General features: G+C 42.5%; 1 protein-coding gene across 3 annotated transcripts in view; it reads left to right on the forward strand.

Moving 5' to 3' along the window:
* evlb (Enah/Vasp-like b) overlaps window positions 1-20,978 on the forward strand; it is a 54,792-nt gene that overhangs the window by 22,058 nt on the left and 11,756 nt on the right. For all 3 annotated transcript variants that reach the window (XM_028605343.1, XM_028605341.1, XM_028605342.1), the window contains exons 2-3: window positions 15,094-15,262; window positions 15,583-15,760. In XM_028605343.1, the coding sequence (XP_028461144.1) occupies window positions 15,094-15,262; window positions 15,583-15,760 (347 nt within the window). The remainder of the gene's footprint in view (window positions 1-15,093; window positions 15,263-15,582; window positions 15,761-20,978) is intronic.

Below are 20,978 nucleotides of genomic sequence, written 5' to 3' on the forward strand. Positions count from 1 at the left end.
AGTGTACTTGGGCACAGCGGTGCTTTCACGTAACGTCAGCATGCTAACATGCTCACAATGACAACTCTAACATGCTGATGTTTAGCGTAGGGTGACCAAACGTCCTCTTTTGCCCGGACATGTCCACTTTTTACCTACTGTCCGGGGCGTCCGGGGGGGTTTTATAAATTCATGAAAATGTCCTGTTTTCACTGTTTTTCATGGGACCATTAAGTGTGTACTTAAATTGACTGGCGCTTTGCACACAATACTAGGGTACTTTGTTGTGTGACGTAATTCCCGAGAGGCTGCCTTGTGAGCGGCTCTGCGACGCGCACATACACAGGGACCAGAGCAGACAGACAGGGACCAGGGCAGACAGACAGGGACCAGAGCAGACAGCGGAGCAGCATTGCACACAAAATGCCGAAGCGTTTCCTGCTAAAGATTTCCCACCGTGGACACAAAACACAGAGGAGACACTTTGTTTCTCTCACTATGACTCTAGAGTCGTACTCGCTCACCGTCATTCTCACTTCTGCCTCGCTCTATGACTAAAACAAGACTAGTGCAGCTATAGTGCAGCGTCACAGTTGAACGGCAAAAAAAATATCCCACCTACCGTCCTGGTCGGGACCAGACGGTATTATTTATCTTATTACATTGAAAAGGTATTAAGAGATATTTTATTGAAGCTGGATTTTCTAACACAGAAGAGGTCATATTTAGAAAATTATTTCATATTATTTATTTTTAAAAGAGAGCTATTATTTTGTTACAGGTTGTTAAAAATTAAATTTTATTTTATTAGAAGATATTTTTGCACCGTTGCGATACAATAAAGCATGTTCATTAACCTCTGAGAAGCCTGTCTGGATTTGTCTCGAGGCCGGGCCGAGTGTCCTCTTTTTTGGAAATCAAAATATGGTCACCCTAGTTTAGCGGGTACCATGTACACAATGTTCATCATCTCAGTTTGGCCTGTTAGCATGCTAACGTTTCCGAATTAGCACTAAAGACAAACTACAGCTGAGGCTGATGGGAATGTCTTTTTGCAGGGATTTAGTAATAAATCAAAGTACTGGATAAAGTGAAAGTTTGATGACCTGATGATGCCGCTAGATGAAAAGTCAGGGATCAGCAAAGCCATTGGAATGTATTCTATAAAGACCTTTTTTTTTTAAATCACAATACATCCTATAGTTGTCTAGATATCAGTCAGTCACCCTTATTGTGGTGCTAGAGGTAATCTTCAAAGTCATCAGGCTTTATCCTCTGGAAACCATAAATGTCTGTAACAGATTTCATGGCAATCCCTGGTGAGATATTTAGCCTGGACCAAAGTGGCAGACACTGCCTCCAGCATGACTAAAAACACAAATAAATGCAATTTGTAATGCATGGCCTTAAACATGCAAAAACGCTGGCATGTTTCTTTAAATTGCTATTTTCTGGCTATAATATGTTAAAAAGAAATGTCCCTGTAACTGTGTCAGTGGTCTTAAACAGTGCACGCTAGATTGGCTTGCACAATAGGCTTCAAAAATTGGGCCAGAGAGAGATGATTTAAAACTCTGGGTCCATAGAGATGAAGCTTAAAACCCGCTGTTCTATTTTGGTACTAATATGCAGTGTCATATCCAACAATAATAACTATCAGTGAGTCACACTCTGTTCCATTACCACTTATAGTCTGGTCACAAGACTGTCTGTCTATAACATTCACACAAACACAGGGAGTGAGTATGATTTCCATATTTTTTAAAACATGTAACATAATAGACCTTTTTCACGGCATAGTCATAGTAGGAAAAGCACAGGTGTGTTCAAAACCATTACTGATGGCTGCATTCTACTTAGGAGAGTATTGCACATGCTGACTCACTGAAATAGCTTACTGGGACACTTGATGGCTCAGGTTATCAATTTTAGCTGTGCTTTTCCTACTATGACAAGTAAAAATGTCTGCTGTGAAAAAGGTCGATTCAGCCAAGGCCAGTTATTTTTAGACTTTTCCTTTGCAAGTTGAGTAATTTGGTTTGTTTTATTATGGTTTGTATTAGAGCCGGCAGGCTGTTTGAAAGGCTGCTGTCAACGCAGGCCCATTGCTCTCTCTTCTGAGTCTTCTGTCTCTTTTTACTCTGCCCGCTTCACTTTTTTCCACCTCCCCCATTCACCACCAGAACCTCAAATACGCAAGCAAGCTGCTTATGTAACTGGCCTGCAAACCAGCCTGACAGTATACTTTCTTCTAGACCATTTTTCACAGACACATGCATAAACATCTTTATTTCTACCACACATAAACATGCAGTGATCTGTAGCAGTTATACCATTAGTTACTTCAACATTAGATACTTTTTTTGTTAAGCCTACTGTATTGTAAAGTGATACATAATACTGAGTGTTTACTAAGTAGTCCCTTAATGCTTCATCATTATCGTTACAATTAGTTCCTTCACAAAAAAATAAGAGACAGCCGGCTTCGTAACAAGTGTATGTGCTAGGTTAATGTATAGTTAAGGTTATGATTTAAACAGAATATTATTTAGCCAAAGATGAATTCATAGTCCTTGTAGTGCTGCTGCCTGCTTCTAGTGGAGTCCCCTCCCCAGTCCTTGTTGCAGAATTTCTTATGTGCAGAGAATACATTTGCATATCAGTACTTTTTGATAATTTCTGGAGGACAAGTTGGCTGAAAATTTTTTGCAGAGCAATCATGGCTGACATCCAACACAGCAGGCTCTGGTGTTTCACAGAAACTGCAGCAGCAGCAGCAACTGGGACAAAACTCTTTCTGTCAGTGCTCATGCAGTCTCACTTTTCCAAACCCTCCTCCAAAGTACGCTGAAGGAGGGTCTGGCTACTCCAAACAGCATTCGGGGATGGGAGGAAAACGTGCTCTGGTTTAATGGCATTTCTTTAAACCAATCAGAATCGTCGTGGGCAGTGCTAAGCTCCGCACTGAGACGCTGCAAAATAGTCATGTGAGAGAAAACTCAGATTGGACAGATAGTCTAGCTAGCTGTCTCAATTTACCCTGCAGAGATCTGAGAAGCAGTCAACAGCAGTCCTCATAAATCCACCGCATTTAAAATTCCAACACAAAGAAAGCAGAAGGAAATGGAAAATACATGCATCCGGCGGAATTTCCTGCAGCACCGGAGCCATCCCGGAAGTGGAACGTGAAGGATATAGACTGGTGCTCGTGCCTCTTCTCTGCAGTAACCGTTGACAGCAGATTAATGTTTGTTGGGTGACTCAGATCATGGGAGCAGAAATTAATGTCATTTAACCAAAGTGGCTCCTCATTATGCCAACTGGCCCCTGTGGTTGGATTGCAGTGTCGGTTTAGCACAATTTATCCCATTTTCTATAAAAGCTGAGGTTTAGCTCAGGCTCAGTCTCATTGCTAATGTAGCTTTGCCCTGCTGGCGCGCTTATAAATGTTTAAGCTGTCAGCTGTTCTTATTTCTGCTTTATGCAGCTTTGATGTTTGATGCTCACACACGCATAAATAACACACACACACACACACACACACACACACACACGCACACACATACTTGTATGCATAAACAAGAAGTTTCATTGTGCACCCTTTTTGGCCTGTTTGCAGGCAGTGGATTCTCCATGATCCTCCTTCCCTCTCTAGGAAAACAGAGAACATTTTGTAAAGGAGTTAGACAAAAAGACAAACAATTTGTGGTGACGATTGTTCTGCCAGCTAACTCTCGGGATTTGGCTGTTCTCTCTAAGCAGCTGGCCGGGGGACACAAAGACATTTTTTCATGATCTGCTCTCCTCTTTTATTGCTACTAAACCAAAAATCCAAAAACTCTTTAAGGTTTACAGTGATAAAGGATAGTGAATCAGCAACAGTAATGGACAAAAATAAAGATTTTGAAACCACTGGGCTGAGACTGTTAGACCCTAAATTGATTTTATGTGTCGTTATTCACGTTAATGTACTTAATGTCCTAATACTGTATGCCCTTAAAATGTGATAGGAAAGATAGACTCAAACTCATAGACTGCTCAGCCACCAGAACAGCACACAGTGATATTAGCCAGGAATGTCGGAGTTAAATCTTATAGTCTGGAAATATAATGGAGCTGCTCGGCTAGTCTCAAGGTCTCCGCTATAGTGTGTAATAATTGTATTGGGGCTAAGACAACAAGCCTGTTGTTTTTTCACATGATAAGCAACAACTAGTACAGGGGAATGCAATATTTGGTTTGCAAATGTTTGTGTGTGTGTGTGTGTGTGTGTGTGTGTGTGTGTGTGTGTGTGTGTGTGTGCGCGCCAGTTTAGACGCCTTGGATGTAACTCTCACGTTACAGATCACACAGACACACACGTTTTATTTCAGATTAAGAACATTGATTTATCTCTGTTTGACTGGCTAAATAGCATTTGATAGTCATCTTCACTGATCACTGAGCACAGTCAATTTCACTATGCATGTGTTTCATTTCAGTACACTACTGACTGTGTGTTAAGTGTCATGCATTATCCTCCACCATATTTTTCATATACTATATTGCCTGGCATCCTGCTTTCTCTCTGTGTTTATTATTTTACAATGCATGCTGGCTTTAATTATGATATAATTATGTTTACCTGATACCTTGTCATTTTAGGGCAAGAGGGCTACAGCTCTGTGTTGCTTTTATTTTCATGTTGTTATGACCGTTTCTCTTGTCGGCGGTGCGTAATCAGGAGGTTTACTATGTATTAACCTCTTGTTCTGCATTCAAAAGCATCACTGGCACCGGATAAGCTCATCCATCAAATCAGTTCAGGACATTATGATCTCCTGACGACAGCCACTGCTGCCCACTGGCAGGTTTCCGCTCAGGGACAATATTGTCAGGCAGTTTGTTTGCTTGATTGTATATTTCTCTCCTTAATTTGCAGAGACAAACCGAAAAGTTGGTTCTATTCCAGGTTCGGTGGAATTCTGTGTTTCTCTTATACAGTAGGCCTCTGTTATGTGTGGGCACCAGCTTTGTTATTATGCACTATTTGTATCTTTTTTTAATGTGCTTAATATTAAAGTGATGGTTCGGAGTAATTTCACCCTAGGGTCCTTTGCACCATGACCACGAGCCAAACAACTCCCCAGAAGCATTTTTCAGCTGGGTCGAACATTGGGAGAGTTAGCGTAGAATAGCGTTATCAGCTGAATAGCTTAGCACAGGGGCTAATGGACCCATGTTTGTATCTCGTAAATGACCCCACTAATAATGCCAGAAATGATACCAAACTTCTACACTAGTACAAATAGGTTATGTACTCATAAAACGATGGATTGGAAAGTTTGTAAGTACACCAGAAGTTTATGTAAATAACACTTGCCTGCTGGCTTCTAGTCTGTGCTGCTGCTGCTGCTGCTGTTGCTACTGAGTGCTTAGGGCCATCTACAAATTACAACACCGAAAAGAGATACAACAAAAATATTTATTAATTTAATGATTAAATAAGGTAATGTCTCCAAACTTACCTCAATTATAACTTGTCTCCTGCTAGTTATACTACAGCACTTACTTTTAAAAAAAGGTGTTAAATTAATAAATATTTTAGTTGTATCTCTTTTCGGTGTTTGTAGACGGCCCTAAGCACTCGTCTTACTGCCTGCAGCAGCAGCAACAACAACAGCAGAGAGCAGAAGCCAGCAGGCAAGTGTTATTTACATAAACTTCTGGTGTACTTACAAGCTTTACAATCCATCGTTTTATGAATGCATAACCTTCTACTAGTGTAGAAGTTTGGTATCATTTCAGGCATTATTAGTGGGGTCATTTACGAGATACAGACATGGGTCCATTAGCCCCTGCGCTAAGCTATTCAGCTGATAACGCTACTCTACGCTAACTCTCCCAATGTTCGACCCAGCTGAAAAAAGCTTCTGGGGAGTTGTTTGGCTCGAGGTCATGGTGCAAAGGACCCTAGGGTGAAATTACTCCGAACCATCACTTTAAGTCTCAGAGCTGCTCACTTCATCCACAGTTATCAGTGCTTTGCTTGTTACAGTCAAGTTGATCCAGCTCGATGGTGTTTTATGCCCCCAACATCTCCTTCCAGGCAGCGCTGCGACCGTTTACTTTAAGGCACCTAACCCTTACCTTAACCCTAACCCTAACCCTAACCATTGCATAATCCTAGTGCCTTGCAGACAGCGCTGCCTGGAAGGAGACGTTGGGGGCTTAAAACACAGATAAACCTTGATCCATTACTTTACTTGCCGCAGAAATAATTGAATCTAATTTGGAGAAACAAGATTTTCACTTGCAGGTTGAGGAGATCGGTCAAAATAATTTCCTAATTATCTCCTTCATGCTTACATCCACCGGTCCCTGGATTGAGTTTTCGTCACCACTTATGCTTTGGTTGCCGTTGCAGTCTTCATTCACCCAAAGTGGAGTGTAGAGATGAACAATATGAATCTGTGTGCATGCACAAATTTGCATGAAGCCACGTGTGTGTCTGCCCTTCTATTTCGGGCACATCCTTCTTTGTTGTTAGCGCACCGCTGCCTTGAGCGCGGAGGCCTCAGAAAGTGGAGCAGCACAATAGCTTTGATGTTGTGATGTCTACAGGGTGGTGTACGAGCTGCTGTGTGGACGAAGACTGAGTCGCGTACAAGGCCCTCTGACAGCACAGATTAGTGTAACAGACAGGCCAGGACTGACACGTGCAAACCCTCACAGCAACACACACACACACACACATACACACACACACACACATTGACAGGAGTTCACACACAGAGAATAGAGTGACAGTAATACACTTTTCTCCGTTATGTTACAGTTACCAAACTGACTCAGATCTACTGATATTAATAAGAGTTGAGTTCCTTGCTAACTAGTCTCACATTGCCAGACCTTCATCCATAACGAGCGTGCTCTGGTTTATTGGCATTTCTTTAAACCAATCACAATCCTCTTGGGCGGCACTAAGCGTCACACGGAGCAACGGGCCCTCTGCAAAATAGCCTCGGGAAGGAAATTGTTTTGGTGGACCGTGTACGTTCAAAGGTTGTTTTATTCGTGCCTTAGAAAACTCAGATTGGACAGATAGTCTAGCTAGCTGTCTGGATTTACCCTGCAGAGATCTGAGGAACAGTTAACCATAGTCCTCATAATAAATCCACCGGAGTTTAGAATTCCAACACAAAGAAAGTGGAAGGTAACGGACATCTGGCCGAAATGAAGGACATCTGGCGGACTTTCCGGCGGCACCTCAACAATCGCGGAAGTGGAACGTCATGGATTTAGACTACTTGCTAACTGACTGGTGTTGATTCATAGAAACACACAGAATAATAAATGAAAACTGTTCAGAAAGTCAAACATTCACTCTCAGTTCCAATGGAATTCCAAATAGATAAGTAATTCAGGAAACCAATTTACACAACAGCAATAAATTATGTGTAAATGTGAGAATTTCCACCTACATTCTGTTTCAAAATTCCATTACCAAGCAGTAATTGTGCTAAATTTAAATTCCACCTCCTTCTTTGGCAATTCATAAGCAGAAGAGAGGAGGCAAGTGCTCATTATGTTTCATGCTTCAGGCTTTCTTATGGGTACATTTCTCTGTCCTCTGCATGCGTATGTGTTTTTTTTCTAACTGGGTTTCCTCTGTGAGTCAAAAGCGTATTCCACTCCTTTGACAGCTCATGGTTGTGCTGTTCATCTTGGACAGTGTTGGGAAGGATAACGTAACGTAACGTAAGAGTAACGTATTCTGAATACTTGGATTACTTCAGGATTACTTCTACATTGAATTGCGTTTTATAAGTGTAGGAATGCGACCATCCCATCCAGCTTACTAAACAGGCCTATTACTGGCTGAATGTGTACCTGAACAAGCAGATAGATTTTTGTATTGGTAGTCCCGAACTGCATACTACAAAAATCTAACCGCAGTCTAAGCTACCACGAGCTAATTTTAGCTAACGTTAGCTAGCATGTCAAACGGGGCTGTCAGTCTTTAAACGGCTCTGGAGCTAGTAAATCAGCACGTATACGTATAGGAGAATGGAAAGTCCCACGTCAATGTTAAAATAGCAAGGTGACCAGTAAAACTACAGCAGACGACTACCCTTGGCTAATTAAAAAAATAACTTACTTTAAGATGCTTCTTCAGGTTGGAGGTGGAGTAATTTGGACGCTGAAAGAAGGCTGGTTGCTGGCAAGCAGAGGCTGCACGGCACAGTTATATTTCGTTCTCCCTGTTCTTTCTTTAATGTGAAATGCTGTTTGAATTTCCAAGATAGAAACTTATTCCTGCCCTGGCTCTGTCGTGCCGGTTCCGAATCCATTGTGACTGATCACGGAGCTAATTTTTTCGATTTCATATCGGGGCTTCTGGAAAATGCGATAGAGTTGCCTTTTATTCAGAGTGAATAAACTCGTGAAACAGAGAAGCATCGTCAGGTAATCCATTTATTTCAACAATGTAACTGTATTCTAAATACCAACTATTTAAATTGTAACTGTAACGGAATACAGTTACTCATAATTTGTATTCTGAATACGTAACGCCGTTACATGTATTCCGTTACTCCCCAACACTGATCTTGGATCAGAGGAGTGACGTTAGCAGAGTAAATTTAGTGCAGGCACACAGGAAGTGTGGCAGCAGAAATAGAGAGGGGAACGAAACACTTTGACGATTTGAAGCTGCTGGCAAGAGTGAACCAACAGGCGGCTTGACTGCTCCAGGTGTGAGCACACTGTTATATTCTCATCAGTGATAAAGGAACAGCTGAAACACTTCTGAAATGCTTCTTCTGACCTGTGTACTGTTGACTTTAGGGGTGGTGGTGAAAAATGTGTTTTTATTTTGTGTGTGTGAGGAGAAATGAGAAAAACCAACAGTGGTGGAAGGAGTTTGGGGGAAACACGCATCCCATTAACCCTGCAATGACCTGAGACTCAAAGGAGAACAACTTAATGGGGCTGATGTGTGTGTGTGTGTGTGTGTGTGTGTGTGTGTGTGTGTGTGTGTGTGTGTGTGTGTGTGTGTGTGTGTGCGTGAGAAAGGAGAGGAAAAAGAAAAAAAAGGGGCATTTGAGCAATAATTATTCTTTTTAACCCTGCAAACATGCAGCAGTGTTGATGAATAATTCAAGTATTCATCATTACAGACCCTCATTAATGAACTTAAACAGACACACTGGCCTGTTAACATACTAACAGGTTTGATGCTGAGAATCCAATGCAAAACATATAAATAATGATGGTATAATATTATTTTGCCTTAAAGTCATTTAAGCTACAGATCAGAGCGCGCAGGTCACTCTGGGATGCTTGTGGAAAGGGCTGGACTGAGTTTCTACTGCATGTGCTGCTTGCAGACAAAATGTACACAATACCTAGCGTGGCTTTCTCTCAGTGCAGTAATCTCTCTCTGCACTGGCAAGGTTATGTTGCAACTTTTAAAGTCATTGAGGGATGAAATTAGATATTATAGCTGGATTTAAATGTAACAGTTTCATTGTTATGAATATAAGAGCCTAGCCAAAATGTGCAGCATCATTTACATTTTTTTTTTATAAGTAAGGACAGCGCTTTACTGTAACAGGTAGTGAGCACCTCTTTTTTTTTTTTACTTCCTGCTATGTGATTGGACCATATCGGTGGAAGTGACTCTTAACGATTCCTGAGCAGCTTTCTGAGATTTCACTCTCTGTCCCTGTCAGCTCGAATTTGCTGTAGCACTGACTTGAACAGGCCAAGGAAGATGGCATTTAGAGTGTGTGTGTGTGTGTGTGTGTGTGTGTGTGTGTCAAGGTACATTCAGAAGCCTCTGATTTATTTATGTCCTGCGCAGCAATTGTTAATTTTTCAATGGATGTGACGTGGAGTGATCTACACTGCATACTTCCTGCATTTGTGTGCATGTGCATGTATGTGTGTGTGTGTGTGTGTGTGTGTGTGTGTGTGTCCCATAATTGTCAGCCAGAAAAACTTGTTTTCTTGTCACCTCAGCGCCTTCACAGCTTCTCTCTCTCTCTCTCTCTCTCTCTCTCTTTTCCCTCCACCACTCCATCTCTTTCTCCCCGTCTCCTCCATTTTTCCTACTCAAGTCTCTTTTAGCACAAGAACCTCATTTATTCATGCTTCTGGGCCTCCGATGCCATTTCCAGCTAGTTGCCAAGAACTCCTTTTTAAAAATTAACAGAGTCGACAAGTTAAAGAAAATAAATTAAACACATCATTGCTCTGCTGCGGCTCGTGCTGATTTCAAGTGTGTGCACATCAAAACCACTTATGTAAAATAACTTGTGTGTGGAGAGTAAGACTTAACCTGGGAGAAATGTATTTATAACTCCAGCTTAAAATGCATGCAGCAGGGTATTATATGGAGCTTTTTTTGTGTGTTATTTGAATGGACTCTGGTTGTACAAGTTTCAGCTGCTTCCTACTGCTCTCATTCCAGTGTGCTTTGAAGTGAAAGAGAAGGACGGCTAGTATTAATTTCTTTATCCTAATGTTAGCCTGGTGCTTTCTTTTCATGAATATTTATCTTCAGAAATGTGTGCACAAGTCGGGCACATAGCTTGCAGAGAGCATTCCTTATCCTGTAGCTTTCAATGGGGGATGCTACCTAGGCATTGTGAAGTAATTTCTATCCCAGAATGGAGTCCTTCTTTTCCACAGGATGACAAAATTCCAAATATCCGTGCATTAAAATCTTACTCCCTCTTAAAATTTTGTTTGATGAATGTAAAGTATGGTGCTGGAGCTTAGTGGCGATTAGCAGGAAAAACAGTTGCTTGGCTCTATTCAAAGTTAGAAAATGCACCCAACAGCACCTCTAAGCTCACTAATTAACACTTCACTAGCAACAATACATATACAACAATATGTCGTTTAAAGTTTTAATGAATGGTTGGTTATAGAAAGTTGAGATCATAGGAGTGGATTTAGATGGGGGGGATTAAAGAAGAGAAGTCCTCTGGTAGGTTGGTCTGGAAGGATGAACTGTGGAGTGAGACTCAGCGTCGGGGTTCCGTATCAGGCGCTTTCACCCGACCAGATTTCAGACCCCCCGGACAGTACCTAGAATGAGAAATGAGAGAGTTATGCCCGGGTTGAGTAGTTAGGGATGAGGGAAGCAGGGATGGAATGGAAATGTATTTATTTGAAACAGGGACAATGCACAAATAAAAATTAAACTTGTTAAAAGGAACACGCAGACTTATTGGGAATTTAGCTTATTTAACGTAACCCCCAGAGTAAGACAAGTCGATACATACCCTTCTCATCTCCGTGCGTGCTGTAACGCTGCCTGACGGGTGATGATGACATAAATGAGGAAATATTAGAGGACTTAAGGAGACGTGATGTTGAACTACGGTGGGATTGGACACTTCGGCGGAATCTGATCCGGGTGTAATGCACGATGCGCTCCCGGTGGAGCGGGTGGATGGAGATGGAGTGGGGGGAGGATGAAGGGGCACAACAGGAGGAGGTGGTGCGTTTGGAGGCCCACGCTCCATGGCTGCAGCAATCCTCTCCAGACTTGAGGAGATCCGGCCGAGAGGAGCAGCAACATCGCCACCCGGTCAAGACGGGCATTTGTTACTTTGCCGCATCTCGGACAGCTCCCACTGGCGTGTGCCCGGCAAATCCGCCGTCATAATAGCAATCCGCCATGGAACAAGCGCGCCTGCTCTTAAAGGGAATGTGAGATGACGCTCTGATTGGTTATTTTCACGTTACACCCAAACCACACCTAGCTACTTCAGACCAACCCATTTAAGGGCCGGGACACATTAGGCCGATTATCGGCCGTGGGACAGTCTGGCGAGGTCAGTGACTCAAATCTGTTCGGTGTTTCCCGTGTCGTCGTCCGTCTGGGGGGCTGTTGGCGTTCATTTTGGCCGACCTGACATGTTCGGTCGGCGGCAGGGCCGTCGGGACTCACCTGGAAATGACGAGCGGAATGAGGTGACTAGAGTCTCTCAAAATCTGATGAAAATCTTTTAAACTGACCTTTGTTGACCTGAAATGAAGACAGATTCAGCAACTGCATGGCCTATTTCTCGCTTAAAATGTTTTCAGAAAGATGTTTCAGTGAACTATTTTAGTACAATATGAGATTGTATTCTGAACGGCCGCCATGACAGTCCAGGTCTGAATATCCGGAGAAAACAAACCCATGTGACGCGTTCGTCCAGTCAGCTGCCAGTTTTCATTTCTTGGGCAACAATACAGATTAGCGCCGCCTGCTGTTATGGAGGCGTATTACGTCTCGTCTCCTCTCGTCTTTTTGATGTGTCCCGAGGCAGTTTTTTGGACCTCGGGGACGCGACTGATCATATCGACGGGGTTTTCAGTCAACGGTCGGCCGTCGGCTTTATATGTGTCTACACCATTAGATTTGCGTCGGACGCAAGACTCATTTATCCCGCCGGCATAATAGCAACAGCGCTCGAGATCCGCCCACAAAGCTACTTGCGTTTCACACTTGCGTTTCAGATCGTTAAAATAGGGCCCTATGTCTTGGGCCAGGTTATAGCAACCATTGCTAATTTCCACCTGCAGTCCCTGGGCAGGTATGACAATTATAAAAATAACAATTTTAAAAAGAAATTTAACAGGACTATAGATGACGTGGGGACCATAGTAATTAAAAACAAGCAGTCTATCAAAAAAAAAACAGGAGCGCCCCCTCCCCCCTCCCCAGCACACACACTCAGACAGAAGCAGTAGCTTAGGCACATTTGAGTACAATCCAACTCTAGACACTCATACATACACACATACAGACACACACACACACTCACATATATTGTATCTTATAGATGTGTGCAAACTTGCTTACTCAACAACCAACTCTTTCTAAGGCATGAGAAAGTGTGGGAATTTGTACGTAAGGTGTATTCCGTGGGAAGGGCATTCCACTGCCTCATGGCCACACAAATTGGGTTTTATGTTGTGGATGAAGGAATGAGATAAGGGGAAGGTTGAGGTATCAAAGGGAGATGGTGGGTGGGTCGATAAGTTACAGACAAACTGCACTGAGCGGGTTGCTTTGGAATATAAAGGCTTGGCGGTGAATAGAGGTGTGGTTGAGGCGTGGCCCTGCTCCCGATCCTAAGTTAATTCATTAACTTCATTTAGTAAAATATTTGTTTAATCTGTGCGCAGACAGAAATGTAACGAGAGTCCACAGCCGTGCTATAGCACCTTTGTGACTTGGGCACAGTGCCTACATGAGTGGTATCAATCTCAAGGCAAATAAGCATATTCCCAAACGTCAAACTATTCCTTCTACAGTATAATGTCTCTTAAACATCATCCTTGAAATTGTGTATGGTGCACTACTTTCTCTGTGCTGCATCCACACACTGCTCTACAAGCCAAGACTTTCCCTCTTTCTCTTTTTTCTCTCCTTCTCTTCTCTGACGCAGCTCTTTCACTCGGCCTCAGGGGTCGATCCACTAATTTTGGCTTGGCAAAGAGGCAAAGACACAGATGGGACTCTTCTTGTTAATCTCATTTGCAAGTCAAAAACAGCTTTTTCGTTCCTTCCCTTCGTTTTTCCACCTTGATCTTTTTTTCCTCTTCACTCTGTAGCACACTGCAGCACAAGCCTTTTTTTCTGGCATGCATTGTAAAAATACACATGGAGAAGGTCATGAAACACCGCTCTCGTACTGAAGTCTCTTTCTGTTTGTGTGTGTGTGTGTGTGTGTGTGTTACAGTGAGAGAAAGTGTAGAGAGAAGGAGCGTCAGTGGGCTGTGATGAACATGGTCAGATGGGAGAGCAGGCAGACTCAACACTGGAGGCCACACACACACACACACACACACACACACACACACACACACACACATTATGATTGCCTCTCACTAAGGACATCAACAGATGCTTGACAAGCGCTTGATTACATTTGGATTAGACTATTAGTGTAACACAGGATTAGGAGACTGAGTTGTTGCCTTGTTCACTGTAATGATCTCACTTATATCCTCAGAAAAATACCCAGCAGTGACTATTGTTAAAGGAATATTTAACCCTAAAACACTTTTTAAAATGATGATCAACCTTGTTTTTCTTGGGCTATTTTGTTGACTGGTATACTTTCTATTTCATGTACAAAACTGCCCACATTCAGACAAAAAGCAGAGAGTATGTGCACACTGGATTGTAGCTCCTGAACTTTATTAGACTGAACAGGCAACATTTATTTTTTTACAAGACTCGTCTTAACTAGTGTCTAAAATACCAGTGCCTCTTGTATCCCCCTTTAACAGTTATTTGAAACCTCTATAGCTCCTGTGTTTGCTGGGGACCCCCTCTGTCAGGTGTAAGAAGATGTGACCCCTTCAACAAGATCAAGATTGATTCTTTCTACTGAGATTGTTTTATTTGAATAATAATAATAATAATAATACTAAAATTGTCCACTCGTACAATAAACAAAAGTCAAACAAGCGTAGTTTATATTTTTTTTCAGATTTCCTATTGTTTTTATTCTCTTGTGACTTGTCAGATGTATCCCGACCCCCAGTTTGGGAAACAGAGGTTTAGTTGTAGATACTTTGGGCTTTTTTTCCTTTACGGAACCTGTACCTGACATAAACATAGGATGTTAATACAAATATCCATCTGTAGCTCAAATTCATGCAAAGTTACATCACAAAAATGTTCAGCTGTCTGAAACAATCATAATATTGCACTGACATAAAAAAAAATAATCACAGAATGTGTAATTCATCACAGAAGGAATACCATAATAATAGTTCTCTATAAACAGTAACCTTATAAATGCAGCCACAAGTCATGTCACTGATGCTCTCTAATACACATAACAATGCAGCTAAATGCCCACTCTTCCCTGAGGTGTAAATTGCAAACTGACTTTAAGAAAGATGTGGCAGGTTGATAAAAGGGCACATCGAGAAGTCAGTAACTCATGGAATATGGTGAACATTTAATAAGTGATGATATCACATAGCTTAAGAATGGAATGGATTTTTCCTTAAATCAATTGTTTCTTAAATGAACATTGATTCACTGTTGAACTGATGATTTCTGCACGTAATTAACTGGCCCTCATCTCTGTCTTTCTCTTTCACTCCCAGCGAGCAGAGTATCTGCCAGGCGCGGGCCTCGGTCATGGTCTACGATGACACCAGTAAGAAGTGGGTGCCTATCAAGCCTGGACAGCAGGGATTCAGCCGTATCAACATCTACCATAACACTGCCAACAACACCTTCAGAGTGGTGGGCGTCAAACTGCAGGACCAACAGGTAACACACAGGAGATGGACATGCTGCCGTAAGACATGGAGTTAATTTCAGCCATTTAGTCACTAGAGAGAGAGAGAGAGAGAGAGAAGAGAGAGAGAGAGAGAGAGAGAGAGAGAGAGAGAGAGAATTCATCGTGCTGTGGGAGGATTGCAACATGCAGAACATTCAGGTTATTTTGGATTGTGATTGTGAGTTTTCTTCTGAAGTAAAGACAAAATAGCTGTTAAAGGAAAGTTTAATTGGAGAAAATAGTAGCGGCTTATGTTGGTCAAAGTGTGTGTGTGAAAAAATCAGTTTGCAGTGTTTCTCCTCTCTCACAGGTGGTTATCAACTACTCCATAGTGAAGGGCCTCAAGTACAACCAGGCCACCCCGACCTTCCACCAGTGGCGGGACGCCAGGCAGGTCTATGGCCTCAACTTCGCCAGCAAGGAGGAGGCCACAACCTTCTCCAACGCCATGCTCTTTGCTCTTAACGTCCTCAGCGCTCAGGATGGAGGTGGGTTTCCCTTCAGTGTATCACAACAACAATTTGTACACAAGTGAGCACACATTGAATAAGCTTAAAGGGACAGTTCACCCACAAAATCAAACATATATATTTTTCCTTTTACCTGTAGTGTTATTTAACAGTCTAGATTGTTTGGGTGCGAGTTGCCCAGTGTTTTGAGCTACAGGCCGTAGAGATGTATGCCTTCTCTCCAATATAATGGAACTAGATGGCACTTAATCTTTCCAGAAATCATGACCTGGTTACTTAAGATAATCCACAGACCTGGTTGTGAGCAGTTTCATGTAGGAACTATTTTTTTTCTACCCAACTACAACCGCCAACCGTATCACCGCGCAGAAGGAAGCGTATTATTGTATGAGAGGGTCGGGGTCATGACAGTGGGAGTTTTTCAAATGTATTTTTGGGCGCTTTGAGCACCACAAGCCGAGCGCCATTTAGTTCCATTATATTGGAGAGAAGGCAGACATCTCTACAGACAATGTCTCCAACACTGGGCAACTCATACCAAAACAATCTGGACTTATAATGAACACATATAATATAAAAAGCACTACAGATAAAAGGACAAATATGTATTTTTTTTGTGAACTGTTCCTTTAAGGAGTCTATTATGGATGGTTTCATTATTTTAAGAAGAGCTTATACACGTATTACCTATGATGCTCAGCTTCCTGTCTAGAGAAGCAGATTGAATGTATCGGCTTCTAGTGCTCACATGTGCCCAACTCGAAAATCAGATTTAACTTGTTTGACCAACCATGGCAAACACAGCTTGGGAAAAGTCCATGTCAGCAGATTAAATACTTGTCATTATCTCAGCAGTGGGGGTGGAGCTTGACTCTCAGTACAGTGGGGGCGGAGCTAGACTCTCACCAGTTGATTTGGCCTGTATCACACCACACTTATATTGTAGGTGCAGTAGTCTGTATAGCCAGCCAAATATAATATTGTGCATATCAATAATGCAATAGAAATTCAGAGTGCAGCAGGAAGCCACTGATGGACTCACTGTGATTAAGAATGCTGGTGTGATGTCCCACAACTTGTCTCACACTCTAGATAACAGTTTCCTAACTCCCTCTGCCATGTGGGCCATCTGTTTTTAGTTTGTCATCACCAAATAGATTTTTTTAAATCATATTGCCGTAATAACACAAAGCAATTGAGGTTGTACATTTTTGTCGATAAAATCAAGATTGTACTTTAAAGGAACACGCCGACTTATTGAGATTTTGGCTTATTCACCGTATCCCCCAGAGTTAGATAAGTCCATACATACCCTTCTCATCTCTGTGCGTCGTAACTCTGTCTGACGCGCCCACCGCTAGCCTAGCTTAGCCCAGATCCTGGAGGTAACTGGCTCCAACTAGCCTACTGCTCCCAGTAAGTGACAAAATAACGCCAACATTTTCCTATTTACATGTTGTGATTTGTATAGTCACAGCGTGTACAAATAACAAGGTCACATGAGACACAGCCATCTTCTAACCGTATACATACTGGGAACTATGTTCTCAGAAGGCGAAGCACTGCTACTTCTGCTACTTGGGCGGAGTGATTTGCACAACACCTGAAAAGCACCGTTGTTACTCTCTGCTCCTCACCACGGGGCTTCTCAACTGCTGCGAGCAAATCCCTCCGCCCAAGTAGCAGAAGTAGCCGTGCTTCGCCTTCTGAGACTATAGTTAAAGGAAAAGCAAGACAGATAAATATAAATTGGGGAGTGATAGAATGAAAGACGGAGAGACGGAGTGTGTATCACAGCTTGCCAGTCATTACTCAAGCAGCAGCAGCAGTGTGTCTCCCCCTGCAGTCCCCTCCAGCTTCTCAATTGAATGAGTCATTGAGAAGCCCTCCCCTGGGTCCCGTGCTAGAGAGCAGATCTTTTCATCTGCCTAATAACACGGGACGGGGAACAAAGAGGCTCGAGTGACGGCATCCAAACACAAGTGCACAAATACACAAGAGGAGGCTAAACACACTTGATAGATAGACAGACTGATAGCCACACACACACACACACACACACACACACACACACACCCACACACACACACACACACACACACACACACACACACACACAAACACACACTGCAGAAACACATGAATAGCAACTTTCATAGCCGTGTGTGTGTGCGCGTGTATGTTTGAGTAAGATGAGAGATAGAGGCAATTAATGCATGTTTTGGGGGTTTTTTGGTCGCAGATTTTTAGCGCATCTGTGTGCTCAAAATGATTTTATAAGACACATTCACACCTTGTAAAGCAAAGATCAAAATGATGTGTGATTCCCTCCACTCAAAGCAGGTGTGCCTGCCCCCTCTAGTGGTAAGAAGGTCAAAACCTAACCTTTTGCCATGGCTATTTCCATACTGAGTTAGTCAGAAAGACACTTCCTGTCACCCATAGAAATATTTTATTTCCATGCTGTCACCTGTACAGTAAGGCCCCGTCCACACGTACCAAAACGATCTTTTTTTTTACCCGTCTTCCCTGGATTCGTTTCAAGAATAGTTGCGTCCAAACAAATCCACTTGTAAATGACTCAATACACTACTTCATATGCCAGGCCTATAGGCGGCGCTGTTTCTGCTACAGAAAATCACCAAAAAACGGAGAGGAAGAGCATAGTCACTTCCACTTCCCATCATAACATGACTACAAAGCTGGTCTACGGAAAGCCGTTCCACTCCCTATCCAGTCCCATTGTACCGGATTTTGGTTGCAGTTCCACCAGAGTTCCACTAGGGGTGATCGCGGTCCAGTGCAAAATGAATGGGACTCTATGGAGCTAGACGGCTAAATGGGTCTCTTTCGCCTGATTGTCGTTGAGAAACCTCAGATTTGTTTTTGCAAGTTCAACATGGGTTATAGGTCGAAAGTTGAATGAACGAGTACTTATGTCCTTTTGATTTCTTACAGGGTGAGACGTTGTAGCCCATAACACGCTAGCATTCTGCTAATGAATGCTGATTGGTCAGTGAAGGACTGATTACGATCGGAGACCCCGCTTGACGGCATCCGAAGCAGAACCTGAATATCAGAGTGAATATTTTGGTGTGGTCTTTAAAACATTAGCAAACCTCTTTCTAGCACGTATATTGACAGGGAGAGCCTAACTTGTCAGCTGTGTTGTCGATGCCTCGAGAGAACAAAGGAAGCGACTCAGAGCTCGCCGTAAAGCAGTATCTCTGGCTGTATATGTGTATGACGTCATTGACATTTTAAAAGGCTTTTTAGAACAAAAAAGCCACTTTAAAAAAATCTAACACACAGCAGTGTGTATTTTCTTAGCCTCCTCTTTCGAATGCAACATTCAAATTACTAGACAAAAAATTATATCCTGAGAAAAGTGGGTTTTGAGGGGTATAGCTCCATAGAGTCCCATTCATTCTGCACTGGCCTGTGAGCGCCCCCTATATGGAACTTTGGTGGAACTGCAACCAGTTCAGAAGCCGGAAGTAACGAGGGAGTGGATCTTCTTCCTATATTAGAAATTCTTTGATGACTAGCTCTAGATTATCACTTTCTCTTAATACATCCGTGGACTATAATAACTTTCACCACTGCTCATTTTATAAAGGCAGCCGCAAGAAAATGTGTCTTTGTTTACGTTGTATAATGTGCTGTTGGATTGCTTTTTAGTTTGCGTGATCGCATCGCGCTAGCAGCGAGCTAACGTTAGCGCGCTAACGTTTGCTAGCTCTAACATCGGCAGTCAAACAAACATCAATGATCCATGAATGATGTCTTTTTAATAATCCATACGTTTTTCTTGCTGTAGCCTTTCTACAATAAGCTGTGGTAAAAAAGGTGACGTCATTGATACCCATGTATAAACAACTGCACCAAAACATAGACTTATAAAAAAAATGAATAAATTATCAGAGCCAGCCGCTCCATAATAATATAATATTCTGAAGTAGTCAAACTCCAAGTTTGTCAGCTCGGCTGCGGTTACTATAAAACAAGCTTTACTGTACCTAGACTCCCTCCTGCAGCATTGGTCTCCATCTCTGTTGCTTCTGGTAATCCACATTCAGACCCACAGCAGGCTTGTTGTTCTGTGTTGGTTAGTTCCATAGATTCGTTATCCATGTCTATCTCTTCATCCTCCTCTTACTCGTTTTGTTCTTCCTCTTCCTCATATTCCTCACTGTCCTGTCTTTCTCCCTAGTGTGCTGGCTCAGATGTGTTGCTAACATGCTAGCAGTATAAGCGCTAATGCTAGCTGAAGCTGCACTTGAGTTTAAAAACAAATTAGTCAGTTTGCAGCATTTTTCAACGTCAGCCAACAGTGCTCTCTTATATTTCTCACTCTTTTTATCTGCCCCCCCCTCCACCCCATTTGTGTCGCTTGATGCCTCAATTAATTTTTTTGTCAACAACTTCCAACCACCACACTGACGTAGACCATAGACACATAAAGACCAGTCGGCTCTACTTGATTCTGTCTTGAAATTCCCAGAAGGCATTGCTTCATTTAAACTTTTGCAAACAAATATTCAAATAAAAGAAATGCAGGTAGATTTGTTTATTGCAAACCATGCACGTTTACGTTTTTGAACATCTGATCTGAATAAGTAATTTTACAAAACAATACAGACTGATGTAAAAGTTTGTGACTGTAGAGAACCATGACTGTGATATCGAGAGACTCATATGTGGTATAAATACAAATCAGATTACACACCTAGTATGTGTGAAGTAAGTGGATACATTTGGCTATCAATCAGAAAGTTAACTTTTTTATTGATGCTTGGAAGGAGGCCGAGAGAAATTATATGGGCCGCAGTTTACAATTAAGTTAAGTGGTCGCATGACTGTGACAATCATGCGGCTCTGTGACAATCATGCGGCTCTCTGATTGGCCGGCCGGCCCAAACGGCCCATGAGGGCCCGCGGCCCCCCTGGCATCTGCCCAAATGCCAGATTACCAGTCCGTCACTGGAGATGGGACATGCTCGCTTAGCTTCACCGCAGTTGTGGGCGTCAGCGGCCGTGGGAGAGGGTGTAAAAGAGGGGTGTGGTGATGACATCATCGCTACGGATCCGTATTTAACATCCATACGAAGCCAAACGAGAGCCGTTTTTGGATTTTTTCACCCTGAGACCTGGTTTCAAAAAAGTGCGTTTTCAGGCAGTGCGTTTGCAGGATTCGTCTGGACGGTCGGCCCAAACGATGCAAAACATGTGCGTT

Source organism: Perca flavescens, chromosome 18, assembly GCF_004354835.1.
Source record: "Perca flavescens isolate YP-PL-M2 chromosome 18, PFLA_1.0, whole genome shotgun sequence".
NCBI classification, from domain to species: Eukaryota; Metazoa; Chordata; class Actinopteri; order Perciformes; family Percidae; genus Perca; species Perca flavescens.